Genomic DNA, 22,961 nt, shown 5'->3' with positions numbered 1-22,961 from the left:
TGAGTCTAGTACGACTAGAGACAGACTGAGAGGCCCTTGGTAGAGAGGCGTGACTGCCGGGTCTGCGTGGGGCGTGTGAAGGAGGGGTGGTGGCAGTGTGTGCTGACCCACGTCTGTGCCGCTGCTGTGATGTAGTGGGCCACCGCCGGCCCAGCTGTTCCTCCTGCTGGTCACACAGCTGCTCCTTGTGACGGGCGGGGGTCGAAGCCCCCCACGCGGGGGTGACTTGGGGTCGAGAGGACGCAAACTGACTGATAATAATGATAATAATAATAATAATAATAATAATAATAATAATAATAATAATAAATTATTATTATTATTATTATAATAATGATAATAATAATAATAATAATAATAATAATAATAATAATAATATCAATAGAGTGAACCAGGGCATGTGAAGCGTCTGGGGTAAACCATGGAAAGTTTTGTGGGGCCTGGATGTGGAAAGGGAGCTGGGGGTTTTGGTGCATATACATGACAGCTAGAGACTGAGTGTGAACGAATGTGGCCTTTGTTGACTTTTCCTAGCGATACCTCGTGCGCACATGAGGGGGGAGGGGGTTGTCATTTCATGTGTGGCGAGGTGGCGACGGAAATGAATAAGGGCAGACAGTATGAATTATGTACATGTGTATACATGTATATGTCTGTGTGTATATATATGTATACGTTGAGATGTATAGGTATGTATATGTGCGTGTGTGGACGTGTATGTATATACATGTATATGTGGGTGGGTTGGGCCATTCTTTCGTCTGTTTCCTTGCGCTACCTCGCTTACGCGGGAGACAGCGGCAAAGTATGAATATATATAATAATAGTAATAATAATAAAAATAATAATAATAATAATAATAATGATAATGATAATAATAATAATAATGATAATAATAATAATAATTCACGGTTTATTTCCCAAGAGGGTAGCATACAGTAATGTATATTTCAGAACCTAAGGTCTTGCTTTACAACCTACCCTAACCCCATCTTTGACCTCTGCGTCAGTGAACTCTTCTCAAGCAGAGGTCAGGTCAGGTCAGCTGCTTTAAGTAGTTCTTTTTTCTGTAAAACGTTCCTCTGAGACGTCACCAACACCGTCACAAACCATTTTTACTTGAAGCGAAACCTGGTGGCATTTTGTTCTGGTAATATGAATAACTGGTCGAGAATAACTATAATGATGACGAGGACACGATGAGAGGCTAGTTATGATGACGAGGACATGATGAGAGGCTAGTTATGATGACGAGGACACGATGAGAGGCTAGTTATGATGACGAGGACACGATGAGAGGCTAGTTATGATGACGAGGACATGATGAGAAGCAAATTATCATTTCCTTAATTCCTGATCACTTTCCTGTACCCTCATGATCGTCAACCAAGGTGGTGGGTGGCATTTGAGTTGCCGCGTTCCCCCCCGCCCCCATGAGTGAGAGAGAGAGAGAGAGAGAGAGAGAGAGAGAGAGAGAGAGAGAGATGAGGTAACCAGCAGGCCGGTCGGTGACATGTTAGCTCGACCGTTGGTTCATGTGTTTACAGTCACCGCCGCTAACCCCCGCCACTTTTCCTAAAGGATTAGCTGTGGGTTTTTCCTCCTGGTCGTCTCTGGATATACTCGCTTCTTATCCGGGTTTGTTATTCCTTGTTAGCACTAGGTCACATGTCTGCATCTTGCACGATCCCGTTGCAGGATTCTCCTGTTATGATGTGCGCAGGGCATCATGGCAAACGCTGTGGCTCCCTCCTCCACATAATGATACATTTCGCTTGGGTTGAAGATATGGTTTATGGGCTGGTCACTAAAGCATTAATATATTAAGCACCAAAGATGAATCTGAAGTAAATATCGCATCAAGGTCAGGCGAGATTATAATATATATATATATATATATATATATATATATATATATATATATATATATATATATATATATATATATATATATATACATATATATATATATATATATATATGTACATAATTCATACTTGCTGCCTTTATGCATTCCCGTCGCCACCCCGCCACACACGAAATGACAACCCCCCTCCCCCCGCACGCGCGCGAGGTAGCACTAGGAAAAGACAACAAAGGCTACATTCGTTCACACTCACGATAAGTTCCCAAGTGCACTTTCGTGTAATAATCATATCATCAGGGGAGACACAGGAGAGAAATATAACAGTCAGTTGATATACAACGAAGAGACGTAGCTAGGACGCCAATTGGTAAACATGTGATTGTCCAAGAAAGACAACGTGCGTGTCATAAACTTATTATGTGGACAACAAGGTGAATTGTTTACAAATTTTATCAACAACAAAGTTATCCAATTTGTATAGACCTTTACTAATATTAAGATTATAATTCTTTGTGTATCTAATAACAGAAGATTCATTGATATTTCTCGTGGTACTAGAGTTAGAGTTAATAACTGAGATGGCATTACTCCAGTCAGTACAACGATCATAGTTTTTAATGTGACTGAGCAAGGCATTTGATTCTTGTCCTGTATTCATACTATATCTATGTTGATTACGTCTAACAGGAAAAGCCTTACCAGTCTGCCCAATATAAAACATCATTTTCTACATGGCACTTTATAGATGCACCCAGGAGAATTTTCTGGTGAGTTCCTGATTAAGATATTACTAAAGGATATCTTACCTTCTAATGCAATTTGGTTTAGGTATGTAGATGATGTTCTTTATGTTTAGCCAACAAATGAAAATTTACAAACATTTCTCCCCTTACTTAACAATTTAGTACCTTCCATGAAATCTACTGTAGAAAATGAAAATAATGGTATGTTACCATTTCTAAATTGCATGATCCATAGATAAGAAAACAAGTTTAAGTTTAGCATATACAGAAAACCTACCAATGTATACTCATATATCCAATATTACTCATCTCAACATGACATAGTTTAATTATCATTATTTCAATCTATGTTCCTTAGGGCATTACGTATTTCCTGTCCAGAGTATATTGATGATGAGTTTGAGAAGACATATTTTATTGGATCTAAGTTAAAATACCCTAGATCTTTCATTGATAAATCCCTTAAGTTAGCAAAGAAATCATTTTATAGAGTTGAGCCCAAAACTCCCATTGACACCAAGAATCTTTTAGTTCTCCCTTTTAATGATAATTTCACTTTGCTTCCCATGTTGCTTAAATCCTTTAATGTAAATGTTGCTTTCAGCAACAATAATACTATAAAGAATATCTCAATCAGGAACTCACCAGAAAATTCCCCTAGGTGCATCTACAAAGTGCCATGCAGAAATTGTGATAAGTTTTATATTGGGCAGACTGGTAAGGATCTTTCTGTTAGACTTATGCAACAAATATGTAGTGTAAGAACAGGACAGGAATCAAATGCCTTGTTTAATCACTTTAAAAACTATGATCACAGTACTGACTGGAATAATGCCATCTCAGTTATTAACTCTTAACTCCAGTACCACGAGAAATATCACTGAATCTTCTATTATTGAATATACAAAGAATTATAATCTTAATATCAGTGATGGTCTATACAAATTGGATAACTTTATTGTTGATAAAATTTGTAAACAATTCACCTTCTCGTCCACATAATAAGTTTATGATACGCTCGTTGTCTCTCTCGGACAATCACATGTTTACCAAATGGCGTCCTAACTACGTCTCTTGGTTGTATATCAAATGACTGTTATTTTTCTCTCTTGTGTCTCCCCTGATGATGTGATTATTACACGAAAGTGCACTTGGGAACTTATCGAGTTTCATTTTCCTTGTAGACTCATACGAATATACTTTATCACGCGCAAAATTGTGATCCTTTCCAATATATATTATATCTATCTATCTATCTATCTGTATATATATATATATATATATATATATATATATATATATATATATATATATATATATATATATATATATATATATATATGCAAAAAGTCCACAGGAAAATGAAACGCGATAAGTTCCCAAGTGTACTTTCGTGTAATGATCATATCGTTTACCAATGGCGTCTTAGCTACGTCTCTTCCTTGTATATCAACTGACTGTTCTGTAACTCATTCTTGTATCTCTCCTGGCGATGAGATCATTACACAAAAGTGCACTTTCGCGAGTCGTCGTGTTTCATTTCCTGTGGATTTTTGGCATATACTAGATAACGCTCACTACAGTGACCTCTTGCAATATATATATATATATATATATATATATATATATATATATATATATATATATATATATATATACTACAGGTCGGTTGGACATCCGACTACCTCGGCCACTCGGAAGTTAAAAGACACACACTTATACCCTTTCCCTTCCCGCCTCACTACCCTTGTTTATCACAGCTGCTGCCTTACCTTTATCACTTCTTCAAATACTCTATTCATCTTCCTTTCACTTCCTCCTCCTGATTCAGCAACTCCCACTTCCTTACTACTCACATTAACTTTTCCACTCTTACATCCACCCATTTTTCTCCTCCTCCTCCTCCTCTCTCCGGTATAGTTTCTTATTTTTCCAAAACTTTTCACTTAACAACTCCTTCTTTGGCTTTCTCCACCAGCTTCCTAACATTACGCTGACAAGTCTTATGTTTCCTCCTTCCTCCGAAGCTCTGCCACTGGAACCATTTCTGTCTGTGTGTGTGTGTGTGTGTGTGTGTGTGTGTGTGTGTGTGTAAGGGATCAGAGTGAATACTGAAGGAAGGATCAGTGGGAGAGGAAGAACTCGAGCAGCAGAGGATCAAATTGCCGTGCCAAGGACCAGTTTTAACCGAGCGACATGAGAGCCTCTCATGAGCCACTCAGAAGCTATTACGTGCATCTCAGCCACACATTTCCTAGATACTTAACCGGCTGCGTGCTGTCCCCTCCTGGCTGTAGATGTGGCGTGTGGTGATGCTAGATATGCCGAGTATTGCATGATACATGCTCCTCCTTATTCTCGCGTAGGTCAAAGGTGTATAAAACGTGTAGGTGTTGCAGCAGGCGGGGGGGACTGTATGCAGTGTGCAGATGATGAGGTGGTTCTGGAAGAAAACGTCACAACGCACACTTTCCTCTGTACTTTTCGAAGTTTTGAGTCGGTCCTCGATCGCGTGACCTAATTCTCTGATGCAGATCTTGCGCGCGCCTTGTAGACCGGAGCGACGCACTGCAGTCAGGGGGATGGGTAGGTGAGGAGGAGGAGGAGGAGGAGGCTAGCTTCGAGGCCAGTGAGTCACGGTTAGGAAGATGTAGCCGACTACAGGGATGGATCGCCTCACGAAGCTGGTGGTGGCAGGAACTTGGTTGGTCAGGCCCGGGAACGATGGTATGGCTCTTGGGTAAAATGACCTGAAGCTGTGAAGATTCAGGTCAAAGGTCAGATCATCATATCCAAGGGTCGTCACGTCTTGCTCAAGGGGATAAAACCAATCGGAGGTTTCCTTTTCCCCACACACACACACACACACACACACAGTGCAGGAAGTAACCTTGTTGTGTTGTGTCGTCACAGATGTACTTCGTGTCAGCGCCGGTGGTGTCGCTGTGCCTGCTGGGGTCGCTGTGGATGATGATGGCGGCCTTCTGGGCGGAGGAACAGCTGATGGACTGGAAGCGTCGGTACGGCACCATCGCAGCTGTCTTCATGCACGTCCCCTCCGCCTTGTACGCCGCCCTCGTGTGGATCATCAACTTGTACTACAAGAGGCTGGCCACCTACCTCACGCACTGGGGTGAGAACTGCATGGTGGGGGTTATCACAACCTCGACCTCGTGTTATCGGTCTTGTTCCTTGAATCTCATGTGATACCCCTCGCCTTCATACACACACACAACAGGTTGTAAACTCTTGTATATCATTCTAACAACATGTCATCGCTAAGTAAAACGTCTTAATGTCCCACTATACGCTGACTGACTTTCTTTTCTTGGCAGAGAACCACCGGACGCAGAGAGAACATGACTGGAACAGGGTCAGCAAGCTGGTGGTCTTCCAGTTTGTCAACAACTTTTCATCACTCTTCTACATCGCCTTTTACATCCAGGACATGGAAATGCTCTGCTCGGTGAGTCTGATGCCGAGTACAGGGTAAAGCGTTGGTCCACGTCCACTTTATTGTTAAAGACGCAGGATACGAGTGACGAGAGAGGCATAGACTGGCATGTACACCGACTAACATCCAGGTATAAGAAGGAGGTCAAACAGGAAACCCCAGTATGATGGAAAGTCTCGGCGAGTTAAGGTCTTCAGGCCGTTTTCCCTGTCGCATGATTTTCTTCTTCCCAGCCAAAGACTTCTTACGTCGAGCCCCTCTACCACTCGCATCTTACATCTTTTTTTTTTTTCAGTATCCTTACCGCACGCAGTTCACCCGGAACAAAAATAACCTGAACTAAAATGTTAATAAATATGTAAAGGGACTCAAGTGACACTCAGCAGATTGTGGTCAGGTGTACAAACTGGAGTTTTATTATAGCCGGCCAGCAAGGCAGTGGGAAAAAATGCCCAGATGCCACGGCCTAACCCAGCTACCTACGATCTAGCCCAGCTACCTACGATCTAGCCTAGCTACCTACGATCTAGCCTAGCTCCCCACGATCTAGCCCAGCTACCCACGATAATCTAGCTACCTACAATCTAGCCCAGCTACCCACGATCTAGCCCAGCTACCTACGACCTAACCTAGGAGCCCACAGACTAACATGGGTGCCCATGGAATAACCTGGCTGTCCATGGCCTACCATACCTTAGTTCTGTACCTGAACCATATTGTGTTCTGTATCTGTACTGTATTGTGTTCTGTACCTGAACCATATTGGGTTCTGTATCTGTACTGTATTGTGTTCTGTATCTGTACTGTATTGTGTTCTGTATCTGTACTGTATTGTGTTCTGTATCTGTACTGTGTTCTGTATCTGTACTGTATTGTGTTCTGTACCTGTACTGTATTGTGTTCTCCATTACTGAAACATTCGCTGGTATATTTGAGCAAGCAACTAAGCTGGCAGTTCACACATCACATGGTCAAAGGTGTTAATTTCCTGCACATGTTACGTTACGTCCAGAAACTGAGACTAACGGGATGGCTTTCTCCTCTCACAGCAAGTGGCCACCATGCTGATCGTGACCCAGATGATCAACCACTTCCAGGAGGCTCTCTTGCCCTACGTCGTTAAGAAGGCTTACAACCAGGTAAGACAAACCCTCCTCACCCCATCCTTGAGTGTCACCCACCCTCCAGTGTCTTCAGATACCTTTCGGTGTCTCATAGTCTTCTCTGCTGAGGTGGTGCTGATGTGGGATGAATTTCGTTTCGTTCGCTTCTTCGGCTGGTTCGAACTGCTTCGAGGATGACCGAATCTCTGATGAAGGGGGCTGAAACCAGGGACAGACGCATGCTTCATTACGTGTCGGTTCGAAGCTTCATTTAGCCGTAGGGAAGAAAGACTCTTAGTTGTCCATTTATCTACTGTTGGTCAGGATGAACAGCTGGGATGACTGTGGACTGACTGTCTCAACCAGATTCGAACCTATGCTAGACCTCGGAAGTCCCTAGTTTTCTTTCTTTTTGCTTATTAATTTTTGCTTTTACTTTTTCTATTTTATCTTCTACTGTTTAAACGGCGAAACAAAAGCACAACTTACAAAACAACGGACCTTGTGTGTGGTTCGAGACCCCACGGCTTTACCAGGTGATTGCAACCTTACCCAAAACCAGTTCGAAGCATTAATAACGATCTAACCGCTCATTTCGCCGCCCATCCGCCACTGAACCACATCTGGCCTTGATCTGTTCACACTTAATGGAAGTGTTTCGAAACTCAACCTGAAGACAAGTTGGCTGAAGGTTGTGTGACTGTACTGTGGGTGTGGTGTAGCCCCAGCGGGTTCCATGGTGGTACAGTGTTTTTTACTCCTTGGCTTCACCCATGTCAGATGGTCTTGTGGTAACATGTCTTTGTTTACTGTTCATAAATTTTGAGAAAGAAATTGTTGGACTTTGCACGGGAGGTATTCGCGAGGCAAGCTAGGTTAGGGAGAGACACTTTCTGGTATACAGACAAGTGATCTTGTTTTTATATATTTTGTGTGTGTGTGTGTGTGTGTGTGTGTGTGTGTGTGTGTGTGTTGGGGAGGTAAATTTTGCCTAATGTATCTTTTATTTTCTTCTGTGATTTTACAAATGAGAGTTTGTTGCTGCCTGTTAGGAGTGTAGTGGTGTGTTCATGTGATGATCCAGCCGCTTGTAGACGTTCGTGTAGCCGTAGATGGTGACAGACAGACGTGTGGGTAACCGATGTCATCCTCTGACGGTGGCAACGACTGCGCAGAGCCCTGGCTACAGTGGTGGATCCAGCTTGGTCGCCACAGCAGCGGTGCAGCATACGAGGCAGTCTCGCGTGGCGCCGTGCCCCCCCCCCCCCCCCCCCCCCCCCCAAGCGGGGTCCAGTCTGCTGGCCTCGTCTCTCTCTCCTGCAGGAGGGGGGTCGAACGGCGGCGCAGCGGGACCCACACTGCAGCAGAGAGGGTCGTTAGCTAAACGCTGGTTCCATCAGGTCATCACACAGGAGTCGCGCAATGATCACCTCATTATGCACGACTCTGGTGTGTTACCTCCCCGTGTCTGACATTCACAAACCCGCGGCAACGGTAAGGGTGATCCCCCTCCACCCCCACACAACTAAACCCTGCTGAAGGTTCTCACAAGGCAAGCTAGGGTCAGCGTTCACCAGCCGGGATTGCTGTGTGACCCAGGGAGTGAGGAAGATAAGGAGAGATATGGAAGCTTACAGAAGGTAGGGGGTGTTGGGGGAGCCACCAGAAGGTAGGGGGTGTTGGGGGAGCCACCAGAAGGTAGGGGGTGTTGGGGGAGCCACCAGAAGGTAGGGGGTGTTGGGGGAGCCACCAGAAGGTAGGGGGTGTTGGGGGAGCCACCAGAAGGTAGGGGGGTGTTGGGGGAGCCACCAGAAGGTAGGGGGTGTTGGGGGAGCCACCAGAAGGTAGGGGGTGTTGGGGGAGCCAACCTGTCGCATACGATTATCTCTAATGGTATGTCCACCCCCCTCCCTCCTCCTGTATGACCTTCACGAGGGAATCAGACGAGACACCACCTCACAACATGACCTTGTCTGGTCTCAAGGTCATTTAAACAACAAATATTCGAGGAAAATGAATTTTCTTTTTCTTCACCCAAGAACAACTTTACATTGTTCATGTGAACAAAAGGTTGAGGTTCAGTGTGTATATCTTGTGTGCTGCCACATGTTCAGGTACAGAAGGAAATAACATCTTCGAAATGTGACTGGAAATATAATTTTTCAAGTTTAATTTAAAGGAAAGTAGAAACATCGTTATGCATTCGCATTTTTCTCTCTTGGTAATACAAGGTTAAAACCAGTGTTCATATAGTTTATAGTTCTCGGTATATCATTGTCCACATCATATATATACCTACCTTACTACAGTGTAATCATATATACTTTACGTTCTCGAAACTCAATTCGACTTGGAACAAGTCATTAGATAAGATTACAAGAGTTTACAGTGCCCCCCCCCCCCCCACATACTGGTTGCATATTTGAGAAGGCTTTTTCAAAGCGCTTGTTGCAGTTTAGCATTATCTTCGTCATCCACGAACAGGAGGAACTCCAGACATACGACTGAGTTGGATGACGACTAAGTTGGATGACATCTTCTTGCGTACAAGCTTCAGTTCATCACACGTTCCGTCACAACCATTGATCTGGTCAGGGGACCCACGCGACCGACCCACCCACCATCTCTTCATAATAACTCGTTGTACAACCGCGCATCGTGAGGGCATCTGTGGACTACGATGTCCCCCAGCCTGACTCCACCACCCGCATCTGGCTGGTTCAGTATCAGGTGGCCGCTATTATACAAGTGGTGAGGACTGTCTTCGCTGGTGTCACAACATGGAACGATTGTCACAACATGGAACAACCCTCCTCCCCCAACCGTGCTGTCGATAACCTTACAACCCAACCCTTCAGGTGATTGAATGGACTGACCTCTCTCTCTCTCTCTCTCTCTCTCTCTCTCTCTCTCTCTCTCTCTGCGTCTGGTCGTACCTGCAATACCTTTTAAAAGTTTGCCACTTGAGGGTAGTCGACGCCTTGGGAACAGAATCTCTTTTTTCTAAGTTTTTGGATGTGCGCTCCGGTGGATGCGCCCGGGGGAGTGGAAACTTAATGATCCACTTGTCTGTCTCTCTCCTCCTCCCGTTGACAGTTTAGCTTCCTGATGCGGAACTTCTCGTTTGACAGGGTTGTAATCTCCTGGGTAATGTCCACCATGTTATCTTCAAGAACAGAATGCTTTTAAGGCGATGGACAGACGCCACATCTGGGGGAAGACCCCGATCACAACCACCAGGTTAGGATCGAACTGCCTCTCAGCAATACATTGCTCCTCTGTTGTATCTTGCTGCTGGCATCACCTCCACCTTATCACTCATGATCAGCCAAACGAGACCTAATCTTAAGGCTAACGAGACCCCTTATCTCCAGGCTAACGAGATCCCTTATCTCCAGGCTAACGAGACCCCTTATCTCCAGGCTAAGGAGACCTTTTCTCGAGACTAATGCCGCGAAATGTGACGACGTGATTTCCATTTTCTTTGACTTGATCATCTCTGTAGTGTTGACCTGCAATAACGAGAGGTAACTGCTGACGTTTTCTGTAGGGGGGAGGAGGCAGGTCGTCCCAGGGTTACCTGCTTGTTGCCAGATCACCCAGCAGCGTCAGCAGAAGTGTTTCCCTGCTCTGCTTCCGTGGTCCTGCTGTCTGCTCCAGCACGGGGTTGACCTCAGACCCCGGCATGGCTAAGGTCTTCAACAGGTTAGTGTTTGCTGCCATGTTGTTGTGCTGTTGTGGTGTTTCCCGGCCAGTGAGCCAGGCAAGGGATCTACAACAACCCAAGTGATGATTTCCAGTCAAGAATATTTACTGGTACCTCTCACACCTGTGGGTTGTTTACTCTGGACAACTAGTGACGAGGGAGGGAGAGAGGGGCATGTCTGATATTTGAAATTTCATCAAAAAATAACCTTTGCGGTTCTGTACTAAAGACGGTATTTGCTGTCACTCAAACCCTGGATCATACATAGGAACGTCTTTCAAAAGAGACAGACAGACAGACAGACAGACAGACGCAAACCAGAACCACAACACCAGAAACGTACTTCAAGGTTGTGTGGTCGCTATACGTAGAGTGGTGGCTGTGATGGGAGGTGTGTGTGGGGGGGGGGGGAGTATTCAGGGAGGAGGGGGGGGGGATACCACAGGCCGTCGCGCGTAAGGAATCCACCAGGAAAACTTGAGAGAAAATGTTTTATTCAAGGCTGTAAGGTGGTGTGGGGGGAGGGGAGGGGGGGGGGCTGTGAGGTGAGGTGCGGTGTTGGGGGGGAGGGGAGGTAGGGTGTCAGTGTGTGTGTGGGGGAAGGGGAGACTGAGCTGTGTAGGAAGGGACAGTCAGGTGTATGTGGAGCCGGGTCTAGATCGTCAGGTATGTGGGCCAGGTCTAGACAGTCAGGTATGTGGGCCGGGTATATTCAGGTGTGTTGACCGGGCACAGTCAGGTGTGTGTGAAGTGTGGCTTGTGTCCCGTCATCAGTTCTGTGAGGTAAACACCATCATCAGGTGTGTACAAGATTAGTACAACCATAACCATAGTTCATGTACGCCACCTCGTCTTAACCACCATTATCATGTTAGCTGGCTCGGGGGTCCAGTCTGGCGTCGCCTTATGTGTGGCCCAATGCGTCCGTCTGCTTCACTGTGGTTAACACTTACTGTGAACACGAGCCTAGTGACTGTGTGAGCCGGGGGGAAGGGTTGATGGCACGGTCTCTATACACTTGTGACTTTTGTAGCGTTTATAGGTTTACCGGGCAGTTGTGAGCCAGCGGTTTACCCGGCAGTTGTGAGCCAGCGGTTTACCGGACAGTTGTGAGCCGGTAGTTTACCCGAAACTTGCGAGCTAGTGGTTTACCACAGAGTTTGTGAGCCAGCAGTTTTTCCATGAGAGTTTTCTCGTAGGTTTGAGTGGAAGGTTTACAGCTGGGGCAAACGTGTGGTGTTTAACCCGAGGTGTGGCTGTGGTATACTCGAGCAAGAATGACTCCTCCAGTTAGGTCCATTATCATAACGTTATACATGACAACTACACAAGACTTGTTCAGCACAAACGAGGCTAGTTTTTTGGCTTATGCCTGACGTAACGTCAAGGAGTTGAACCCAGTCTGGTGTAAACAGATGTACTGCCTACGTACCATCAGGGTATGACTGATACCTTCGGAACACTGTGGATTACTAATTAACACATGTTTTCTTAACCTCACAAGCACCAATGGTAGTCAGGTCAATGAGGCGCTGACCTCTCACCTGACAATGAACGGCCAAGTTATCAGGTCATCGTACCCAAGGCTCGTGCCCTTGTGCTCAAGGATCATATCATCGTTCTAGTCTCGTACTCTCATGCTCAAGGCTCGTACTGTCGTGCTCAAGGCTCGTACCGTCGTGCTCAAAGCTCGTATGTCGTGCTCAAGGCTCGTACCGTCGTGCTCAAAGCTCGTATGTCGTGCTCAAGGCTTGTACTGTCGTGCTCAAGGCTCGCACTGTCGTGCTCAAGGCTTGTACTGTCGTGCTCAAGGCTCGCACTGTCGTGCTCAAGGCTCGTACTGTCGTGCTCAAGGCTCGTACCGTCGTGCTCAAGGCTCGTAACGTCGTGTTCAAGGCTCGTACCGTCGTGCTCAAGGCTTGTACTGTCGTGCTCAAGGCTCGCACTGTCGTGCTCAAGGCTCGTACTGTCGTGCTCAAGGCTTGTACTGTCGTGCTCAAGGCTCGTACTGTCGTGCTCAAGGCTCGTACTGTCGTGCTCAAGGCTCGTACCGTCGTGCTCAAGGGTCGTACCGTCGTGCTCAAGGGCTCGTACCGTCGTGCTCAGGGGTTCGTAACCGTCATGATGAAGGATCGTACTATCTCAAAGTCTTAACGTCTTAAGAATCAGTAACTCCAGTAACGGCGTATGACGTATTTCCGGCGATAATGTACACGAGGAGGAGTTGCACAGCTTGTGGTCCCGCAGCGTTTGAGAAGCAAGGCCTCAGTGTGGACACCAGAGACAATGTTAAGTGTCAGAAGGTACATGACGTAGGTGACGAATGTATAGTAAGGGAAGGTTAAGAGAATGTTGCTCATACTGAAATCTGTTGTTTCGCATGTTGTTGTCTTTTCAATACCACGTAAGGTTTGTGGATACAGTGAAGTCATAGCTTGCAAGACGGTAATATTGATCATGCTATCTGCACCATGCATTCATGCATGCACAGTGTACGAGTCGTCCTTGAGAACGACGCTTCTTATGAAGGCTCAAGTCACAGGCGCGGTGTATAGCCAGCAACGAGAAATTAAGAACGTGACAACCTCGCCGCGCTCTGCATTTTGAAACACGGGATGAAACATTTGATAACCTCTCCCACATCTCGGCACGGATTAGTAAGCCTGCTCCCCATGCCCGGCTGACCACGTCACCACACAAGTAGGAAAGTGTGTGGGTCAGTGGTACTGGGGGTAGCGGGAAAACCTTCTCGTATTGAAGGTTCCAGGTTACTTGGGTAAAGCTATCAAGTGTGTCTGTTACACTGATACCTTCCTTGTGTCCGGTGGCCAAGATGAATATGAATATTTAATTTTGATGTCAAATAAACAAGGATTATGTGGGGGGAGAAATACAGCGGTTCTAAAACTCACATTTCCCAAACAAATCGTTGTAGTTATACTTCACAATCATAATCATTAGCGTTTCATTTGAGTTCCTGTAATTGTTTCTGTGTTTCCTTCCTCGTTAGTGTTTGTGGACGAACGAGTTGGCTGGCTGCATCATCTATACATGACGTGATTCATACGACGAAGTCTTGTCATTAAAGAAAAATGAACATACGTTGTTTGATGTTTCCCTCGAACAAAATAATGGCCCTGATCATCTGCATATCATTGTCTTGGTTCTAATGGTTCGTGAAAGCAAAACATCTTCATTGCACAACGATATTGATCAGTTCTTCTGCCTCTGTATTGTTATCTTACCCCACAGGACATTTCGACGGTGGCAACGCATCCCGTTAACTATCCCAAGATTATCTCCACGTTACCTATCCCAAGATCATCCCCACGTTACCTATCCCAAGCCTATGTGGTACAAATGATGTGCATCATAGATGTGGTGGTGTTATCTTTATTGAAAATTCCTCACAAGTTTCCTCTCTTCACTCGTTGAACATATTTGGTATGACTGCAACATCCACTCCAGTCTGGGAAACCCCACATTACTGTAATGGTTAAGTCTGCCGTGAAAAAAAAAACGGGAATCCTGTTTAGATGTCGAAATTTCTTTTCATCTGAATGGATGCTCCGTTTATACAAAAGGTTGTTCCGTCCTTGTATGGAGAACTGGTCTCACGTTTGGGGTGGTTCTACCTATGTATCCTTAATTTGCATAGTTGAATCGAACACTGCCCATCTTCAAAACAAAACAGGAATGTTCAAAATGAAACGTTTACAGGACAATATGTGGTGTGAGGTGGTTTAATCGAGTAAGTAATGAGAGGGTAAGAGAGATGTGTGGTAATAAAAACAGTTTGGTTGAGAGATCTGAAGAGGTTTGGACATATAGAGAGAATGAGTGAGGAAAGGCTGACAGAGAGGATCTATGGATCAAAGGTGGAGGGAACAAGGAAAACGGGAGACCAAATTGGAGGTAGAAGGATGGAGTGTACAGGTTTTGAGTGATCGGGGCTTGAACATGTAGGAGGGTGAAAGGCGTGCACGGGATAGGGTGAATTGGAACGATGTGGTATAACAGGGGTCCACGTGTTGTCTTGTCACTGGACTGAACCAGGGCATGTGAAGCGTCTGGGGTAAACCATGGAAAGGTGTGTGGCTGGATGGTACTGGTCATGAACAAATTCATTTGTTTGTTTCCCCCTTTTTTTTTCCCCTCTCCCGGCACCACTAGATGCCTCGTCCCTCACCTCTCCTCCTAACAGCAACGCCACGGAAAGGAATCCCGTTGCCTCTTGGTCATTTACCGACGTAAGATCGCATACCTCACTGCAGAGGAGGATGGTGTGTGTGTGTGTGTGTGTGTGTGTGACGCCTAGGCCGGTGTCAGCGCGTCTCGCCGCACTCCAGGAAATAAGGTCATATTTTCTTCAAATATTTTGGGAGTGGAAGAAAGAAAAAAATCAAGTCTTCGAATTTTCCTTGTTTGAACAGGTTTCTGTTCGTGAGATGTTGAGATGGTGTCACCGGTTATAAATGTAATTCATGTGACCTAACCTAACCTAACCAATGAGTATGTATATGGAGGAGAGAGTTTAGGTTAAGCTAGGTTAGGTCAGATTAGGTTAGGTTAGGTCAGGTTAGGTTAGGTCAGGTTAGGTTAGGTCAGGTTAGGTTAGGTTAGGTTAGGTTAGGCTAGGTTAGGTTAGGTTAGGTTAGGTTAGGTTAGGTTAGGTTAGGTTAGGTTAGGTTAGGTCAGGTTAGGTTAGGTTAGGTTAGGCTAGGTTAGGTTAGGTTAGGTTAGGTCAGGTTAGGTTAGGTTAGGTTAGGTCAGGTTAGGTCAGGTTAGGTTAGGTCAGGTTAGGTTAGGTTAGGTTAGGTTAGGTTAGGTCAGGTTAGGTTAGGTTAGGTTAGGTTCCATACTTGGCCACAGTTTGTCTAACGTCTTATTCTTGACCCGAAAGTAGAAGGGAGACTCGAGGCCGCTGCTTCCCGTGGTGCGTGGAGACCCCGCTGACGAGGCTCAACCGTTGTGACCACCTCATTATTTCCTCGAACACAGACACTGCAGTTGTCTGTCTGTCCTCCATTTTCTGTCTTGACCAGCCGGGGACACGGACATCCGGGGCCTCTGATCAAGTCCCTTCAGTTAACATGATTGATGCTAAGGCTGGAGACTGAGTGACCACGTGACGTGGTGGCGGGAGGCTGAGTGACCACGTGACGTGGTGGGGGGAGACTGAGTGACCACGTGACGTGGTGGCGGAAGGCTGAGTGACCACGTGACGTGGTGGCGGGAGGTTGAGTGACCACGTGACGTGCTGGTTGGAGAATGAGTGACCACGTGACGTGGTGGGGGGAGGCTGAGTGACCACGTGACGTGGTGGGGGGAGACTGAGTGACCACGTGACGTGGTGGGGGGAGGCTGAGTGACCACGTGACGTGGTGGGGGGAGGCTGAGTGACCACGTGACGTGCTGGTTGGAGACTGAGTGACCACGTGACGTGGTGGCGGGAGGTTGAGTGACCACGTGACGTGGTGGCGGGAGGCTGAGTGACCACGTGGCGGGAGGCTGAGTGACCACGTGACGTGGTGGCGGGAGGCTGAGTGACCACGTGACGTGGTGGCGGGAGGCTGAGTGACCACGTGGCGGGAGGCTGACTGACCACGTGGCGGGAGGACACTCTGTGTTGGTTGAAGATGTTTGTTGAAGAGAGGGACGGGATCTCGTGTGGGGGGGGGGGGGGGGTGACCCGGCCTCCCAATATGAGGTCATACATCTTTTGGTGAGTTGCCGGTTGGTCGGTGGTCGGTCGGTCGGGCGGGTTGGGTACAACGTGAGTACGAATGTTACGAGCGGCGCTTGTCGCGTTCACTCTGGCTAGTGTGGCCCGAGGCGCGCACTCTCAGATCCGGTGGAGGAAAACCTTACACAATTATCAACACGAAAGAAAAAAAAAAACCTGCCGGGTCGGTGGTGATTGAGGCCAAAAATGGCGTCTTTGAATGTTGAGATTTAGAAGTGGGAGCGAGGCAGGTGGGCCTTAAGGTCGACCACGAGGGAACAACTATCGTTTGTGCGTGTACAGGTTGCCAGCTTTACGTTCTTTAAGAATTCAAAGAGGGAAAAAAAAAGGGGGGGGAGGGAGGGGGGGGGGGTCAGTGTGTGTGTGTCTGGTTTGCCTTGACGATTCAAATAAAGTTTGAGTTTGGTGGTGTTGTTGGTCAGGACTCGCGCGAGGTGTGGTGGTCCACCACACACACACACACACACACACACACACACACACGTACACACACACACACACACACACACACACACACACACACACACTGGATGGCTTTGGTATGAAGACTTTGTCATCTCGCATGAGACAGAGCGACGTGCATCACAGCAGCAGGGACGATGCTCTCGCTGCCTCCTCACGTCGACTCAAAAGTCAGATGACACCTCTTGGGGGGGAGGAGGAGGGGGGGGGATGACGACGTGACCTTGGATTGATGAAGGTCAGGTCAAAGGAAAGGCCTGTCGTGGGGCAGAGGTCGTATCCCCTTGTACTCACAGGTCGTACCTTCGTTCTCAGAAGCAGTCCAGTCGTGTTCAAGAGTCGCCCCCGACGTGGGCTTTGCCCCTAACCTCCAGCTCAAGGGACTAAAAGTATGCTATACACATGACCTTGCGACTGCCTGTAGCGCAATATGCTGGAGTGAATCTCTGGTATCATGAGGCGAGGCCTCCGTTCTTATATGGCTCAGGTGGAGCCGTGTTAGAGACGTTACAGGAATGTGGGAGGGACAGTGTGTAACATGAAAATATACAGACGAACTCAAGACGGCGACAGACCACTGGATCCTTGAGTCTATTTATGATACTGGAAGATAACTTCAGAAACTCACATATCAGGATGGGAGAAGTTAGAAGGTATGCAGATGAATCAAGTTAGAAGGTATACAGATGAATCAGGTTAAAAGGTATAGGGATGAATCGAGTTAGAAGGTATACAGATGAATTAGGTTAAAAGGTATACAGATGAATCAAGCTAGAAGGTATACAGATGAATCAAGTTAGAAGGCATACAGATGAATCAAGTTAGAAGGCATACAGATGAATCAAGTTAGAAGGTGTGCAGATGAATCAAGTTAGAAGGCATACAGATGAATCAAGTTAGAAGGTATGCAGATGAATCGAGTTATAAGGTATACAGATGAATCAAGTTAGAAGGTATAGAGATGAATCAGAGAAATTAACCTGCAAATTGTCTATGTGACTTAAGGAGGCACAAGTATATATAAACTCTGTTCTTAAACGTATCTTTAGTGTGTGCTTTGGTCCACTCTACTTGGCAAGTCGGTCCATATGTTAACAATCGTGTTGAAGATAAAGTACTTCGCCTCATTACAGGTAAAACACACGAGTTTGTATCCATTATTGCGATTGAAATCAGACGAATCATAAACTGGAATTAATAACTTGACTGATCAAGATTATTAAAGTCTTTAATAATTTTGAACAGTAGTGTTGGATCACCTCTTAACCTTCTCTTTTCTAAGTTGAATAGATTCAAGTCGTTTAATCTGATCGCGTAGGATTTGTTTTATATCCGGGAATCAAGTTGGCGGCTCGACGCTGCACTGTCATTTTTCCAGGTCGGGTGACCAAAGCTTCACACGACACTCAAGATGTAGACTAAACTATGAATGATAAAGAAGAAAGATTATTTCCCTGGACTAAAATTCGAAGGTCGTACCTATGAATACGAGAACTTTGTTGGCTCTTGTGCGCTGCTAGTGTGTACTGCTTACTTGCATCGAGGTCATCAGAGATTTTTACGTCTTTTCCCTCATTTAACTTTTACAATCCAACCGAGTTCAAGATTGTAGCCTGCCTTTTCGTTGTTTGCTCCCGGTATGTAAATCTTCTGCACTTTACCGATATTAAAATTCATTTTGCCACCAACGAGCCATGTCTAGTTTGTCTTACTGTCACTTGTGAAGCTTCAGGCGTTCATCAGATGAAGATTTTACTTGGCCTTCTTCCAGCCGGTCCTACGTTCTGTTGCTTATATGTATCATCTGACCTTCAACGGCCACGCAGCCCCACCTCTGCCTGGCGACCAAAGTTATGAGCGTATACGTGACTTACGGCACTCGCCTCGCCGTCGTGTGACGGAGGAAGAAGACCCCAGCTACCTCACCGGCCCGACGGATGAGGTTGAGTTGAACTTCCTCCGTCAGATTCTGTAGGACGCGAGTGTCGGGTAATATTATTATTATTAAGATGGTTTAACCGCGCTGGTTTCTGGCCCCTGTGAACACTGGCAAGGGTTTCCATCTCGTGACTCCATGTTTTGCTGCATAAACAGAGTAAACCAGGGTGTAGGTTTACTGCTAGCAACTGCTGGTTTGGGTCTTCATCTCCAATAAACCAGAGTTAAGTTTTCCCAGTTCGTCAAGACGGGTTTAGACTTCAAGTTCTGTTGAGTTCTGCTTTGTGAAACTTGCTGACCTTAGCTTGTGTTTCAAGCTTGCAGACCTTAGCTCGAGTTTCATGCTTGCTGACCTTAGCCTGAGTTTCAAGCTTGCTGACCTTAGCTTGTGTTTCAAGCTTGCTGACCTTAGCTTGTGTTTCAAGCTTGCTGACCTGAGCTTGAGTTTCAAGCTTGCTGACCTTAGCTTGTGCTTTAAGCTTGCTGACCTTAGCTTTGGGTTAATAGCTCGTCATCCCTGACTTTGGATTTTAGCTGCAGTGAACAGACTTTATTTTCTAAGGTCAAGGTAACCTTAGCTTGGTATTCTAACTTTAACGAACCCTGACTTTATTTTCTAGCTTCGGACAACGCCAGAGTGCGGACTTATAAGATCCGGGACCTCTGAGTTCCAGGGTTTTAGCGTCATGGAACCGATTCATAGAGGTTTCTAACTTCCAAAAACCTTGATTTTTTTTTTTTTTTTTGTCTCAGGGAACCTGACAAGGTGTCTAGTTCCAAATGACCCTAATTTAGGGGCGTTTAGCTTCAGTGCGCTCGAACTTAGGAGTTTCTAATTTCAAAGGACGGTTTTCTATCTTCAACGAGTCCTAACTTAGGAGTTTCTAGATTTAGGAAGCCCTGACTGAAGGGCGTCCAGCTTCAAGAAGCCCTGACTGAAGGGCGTCCAGCTTCAAGAAGCCCTGACTTTGGTATTTCTGTTCAAAAAAAAGAAATGGACTTAGGGTTTCCTTGTGTATTCCAGGAAAGACGGAAGCCAAGGCCAATGTCTGGAAACGGATGCTCTTTATTAACTCGTCCGTTTGTCTGTCCAATTGTCTTGGTGTTGATGCAGCAGTAGCCGGGGTTTGGCCATTTCCATCCGTCCATTTTCTGGTCAATAAATATAATCTTTCCCCGGTGCTTTCCCCTGTATGTACACGTCAGGGTGGGTGCTTGTCGACCTTGGCTGAAAACCTTTAACTAAACACCAGAGTTCCCCTGCCACGAACACACGCACGCACCCTGGCCTCTGTATAGATGGACGGAGGAACACCTGACCTTATCAGCTGACCCATTATCGTGTAAACAAAACGTTTGTCTTCAACTGTTATATGATATAGTGAGCCACTTGTGACGAAGTCTCCTGTGCCAGCCGAGACTCTGCAGTTGTTGATGGTTCCATAATGCCATCAACGTCAGACTCCTTCCTTTATGTCCTTCAGTTGGCGGAGCAGCTGGTGTCCGTGCTGAGGAATCATCCCCTGACGGAGAAGTTCTTCACGGAGGTGGTCAGGCCCGTGCACACCGCCCCGCCGGAGGAGGAACCAGTCCCAGTCCTCTCCCTCGACCCCAAGGACCCAAGGATCACCCAGGCTAAGGAGGAAGCCGACCTCGACCCTTACGAGGTGAGTGCCAGCCAGGGTTCTCACGACGGGGCTTGCGAGAGCTCTGGTGTGGAGTGTGATAGTCGTAAGATGTTGTGGAATATGTGTTGTACTGAGAGAAATATGTAAACATGTAAACAAAGCAGAGTATCGACTTCTTTCTTCCAGACAAATTCATGTTTGTTACAAATCCTTGGATTTTAACTGATGGAAATTTCATTTTCTAATCATTTTGCTACCGTTATGTAATCATTATCCTTGCATTCATCTTCATTCTTTTTTTCTATTAATTACTTATCTAACGTGAATTTGTGACCCCATTTGGGTGGTCCTGCCGACTACACTCGTTCCTGCGTGCCTCGCAATCCTCCATATCTCGTGTATTGGTCTAACAACCGTAGTCCAGCTTGACCTTCCATATTCAAACAATTCATTTATCGATTTCATTGAGATCGTCTTTCCCCTCTCAGTCTCTCCTGTTAGCACAGTTCGCACGACATCTCCGCCCGTTTTCGTAACTCTTCCTCCACTTCGACCAAGTCATCCTCTCTCCCTTCCGTGTTAAGCCCATCCCTACAGCCAAAGATGGTTCCCCCTCAACTTACATTCCCCCGTGCTCTATACCTATTTCTCCCGGGTCAGGTATGAATGACCACCTCAGCATTACTCCCCATAGTTCACGTTACCCCCACCATATCTTGAGCCCCCGCGGGACATTACAAGCAGCTGACGCCATCTCGTCATTCCAGGATGCGTATGAGGATTACCTCGAGATGTTCCTCCAGTTCGGCTACGTCTTCCTGTTTTCTTCGGTGTACCCAATGGCCGCCTTCTGGGCCGTCCTGAACAACATCCTGGAGCTGAAGACGGACGCCTTCAAGCTCTGCCGTGTCTACCAGAGGCCAAGGGTCAAGAAGGTTGGATCCATTGGCGTCTGGCAGGTCAGTAGTCACGTGCTATCATATTCCAACCGTAGGTACAAAGTCTTGACCACACGGAGTCTTGTTTCGTGTGACGCTTGGCGCCACAAGGTGCTCGCTGGGTGAGTGGAAAGTTCATGCGGGGTTGTCTGGTTCCGAGTGTTACAGAGAAATCATTCCAGTTTTCTAGAATGTTTAATGTGGAAAACGAGGTGTGGGTGTCTTGAAGAGCATATGAACGAAGCCTTGAGGGTTCATCAGAATACGAAGCCTTGTGGGTTCATCAGAATACGAAGCCTTGTGGGTTCATCAGTATACGAAGCTTTGTGGGTTCATCAGTATACGAAGCCTTGTGGGTTCATCAGTATACGAAGCCTTGAGGGTTCATCAGTATACGAAGCTTTGTGGGTTCATCAGTATACGAAGCCTTGTGGGTTCATCAGAATACGAAGCCTTGTGGGTTCATCAGTATACGAAGCTTTGTGGGTTCATCAGTATACGAAGCCTTGTGGGTTCATCAGTATACGAAGCCTTGAGGGTTCATCAGTATACGAAGCTTTGTGGGTTCATCAGTATACGAAGCCTTGTGGGTTCATCAGTATACGAAGCCTTGAGGGTTCATCAGTATACGAAGCCTTGAGGGTTCATCAGTATACGAAGCTTTAAGGGTTCATCACTGTATCAGTTGAAAACCAATTCGGTTTATAAATAAATACTTCGCGTGTGTCCTCACGTCACATGACGACCCCACAACTCGTAAACAGAAGGCTTATCTACACGTCTCCCGCGTCTTGCACGCCAGGCGGATCCAGATGTAGCTGTGAGATTCTGCAGGAGCTCGTTGGGAAAGAGGGGTAAAATATATGACACTGTTGGCCTCCGGTAAGTCATTAATAACTGGTGGACCTTCAATGGAGGAAAGTTTCTGATCGTTTTACGATGGAGATTATTTGGACGTTACAACGCCTTCAAGGTTTCGACACTCAGAGTTGCAGCACAGTTTGTTTGAATCATTCGTCGACTTTTCAAGCCCTGGTTGGCAAGGCTAATTCTAATGGACCTTCTCAGAGCACCTGCTCTTGCCAGACCACTAATATATTGACTCAATAATGTAGTCGTAGAATGCAAAATAGTGGATCAAGCGAGTATGAATTACTGGTACACTCCAACGTGGCACGGTCATAATTCTTTATAGAGTAGCATGAAAACAAATTACCACGTCATACACGATGAGAAAACTGGCTGGGTCTGCTCCTCCCGGACGACTCTTTACACAGGAAATTCACTCCCCCTCGAAATCCACGTACGATCTACAGACGTCACCAACTGGTGCTTCCGTGAGGCATCAGTAACCACAACCCCCCCCCCCCCCTTCA

At 46.3% G+C, this 22,961-nt stretch overlaps 1 protein-coding gene across 4 annotated transcripts in view; it reads left to right on the top strand.

Annotated features, from left to right (window-relative positions):
* Axs (Abnormal X segregation) overlaps nt 1-22,961 on the top strand; it is an 88,224-nt gene that overhangs the window by 59,032 nt on the left and 6,231 nt on the right. For all 4 annotated transcript variants that reach the window (XM_071682190.1, XM_071682188.1, XM_071682191.1 and 1 more), the window contains 5 exons: nt 5,524-5,743; nt 5,946-6,076; nt 7,114-7,203; nt 20,504-20,686; nt 21,415-21,606. In XM_071682190.1, coding sequence (XP_071538291.1) covers nt 5,524-5,743; nt 5,946-6,076; nt 7,114-7,203; nt 20,504-20,686; nt 21,415-21,606 — 816 coding nt within the window. The remainder of the gene's footprint in view (nt 1-5,523; nt 5,744-5,945; nt 6,077-7,113; nt 7,204-20,503; nt 20,687-21,414; nt 21,607-22,961) is intronic.

This window comes from Panulirus ornatus, chromosome 34, assembly GCF_036320965.1.
Source record: "Panulirus ornatus isolate Po-2019 chromosome 34, ASM3632096v1, whole genome shotgun sequence".
NCBI classification, from domain to species: domain Eukaryota; kingdom Metazoa; phylum Arthropoda; class Malacostraca; order Decapoda; family Palinuridae; genus Panulirus; species Panulirus ornatus.
Note: the sequence above shows the minus strand (reverse complement) of the source record. Positions and strands in the feature narration are given on the sequence as shown.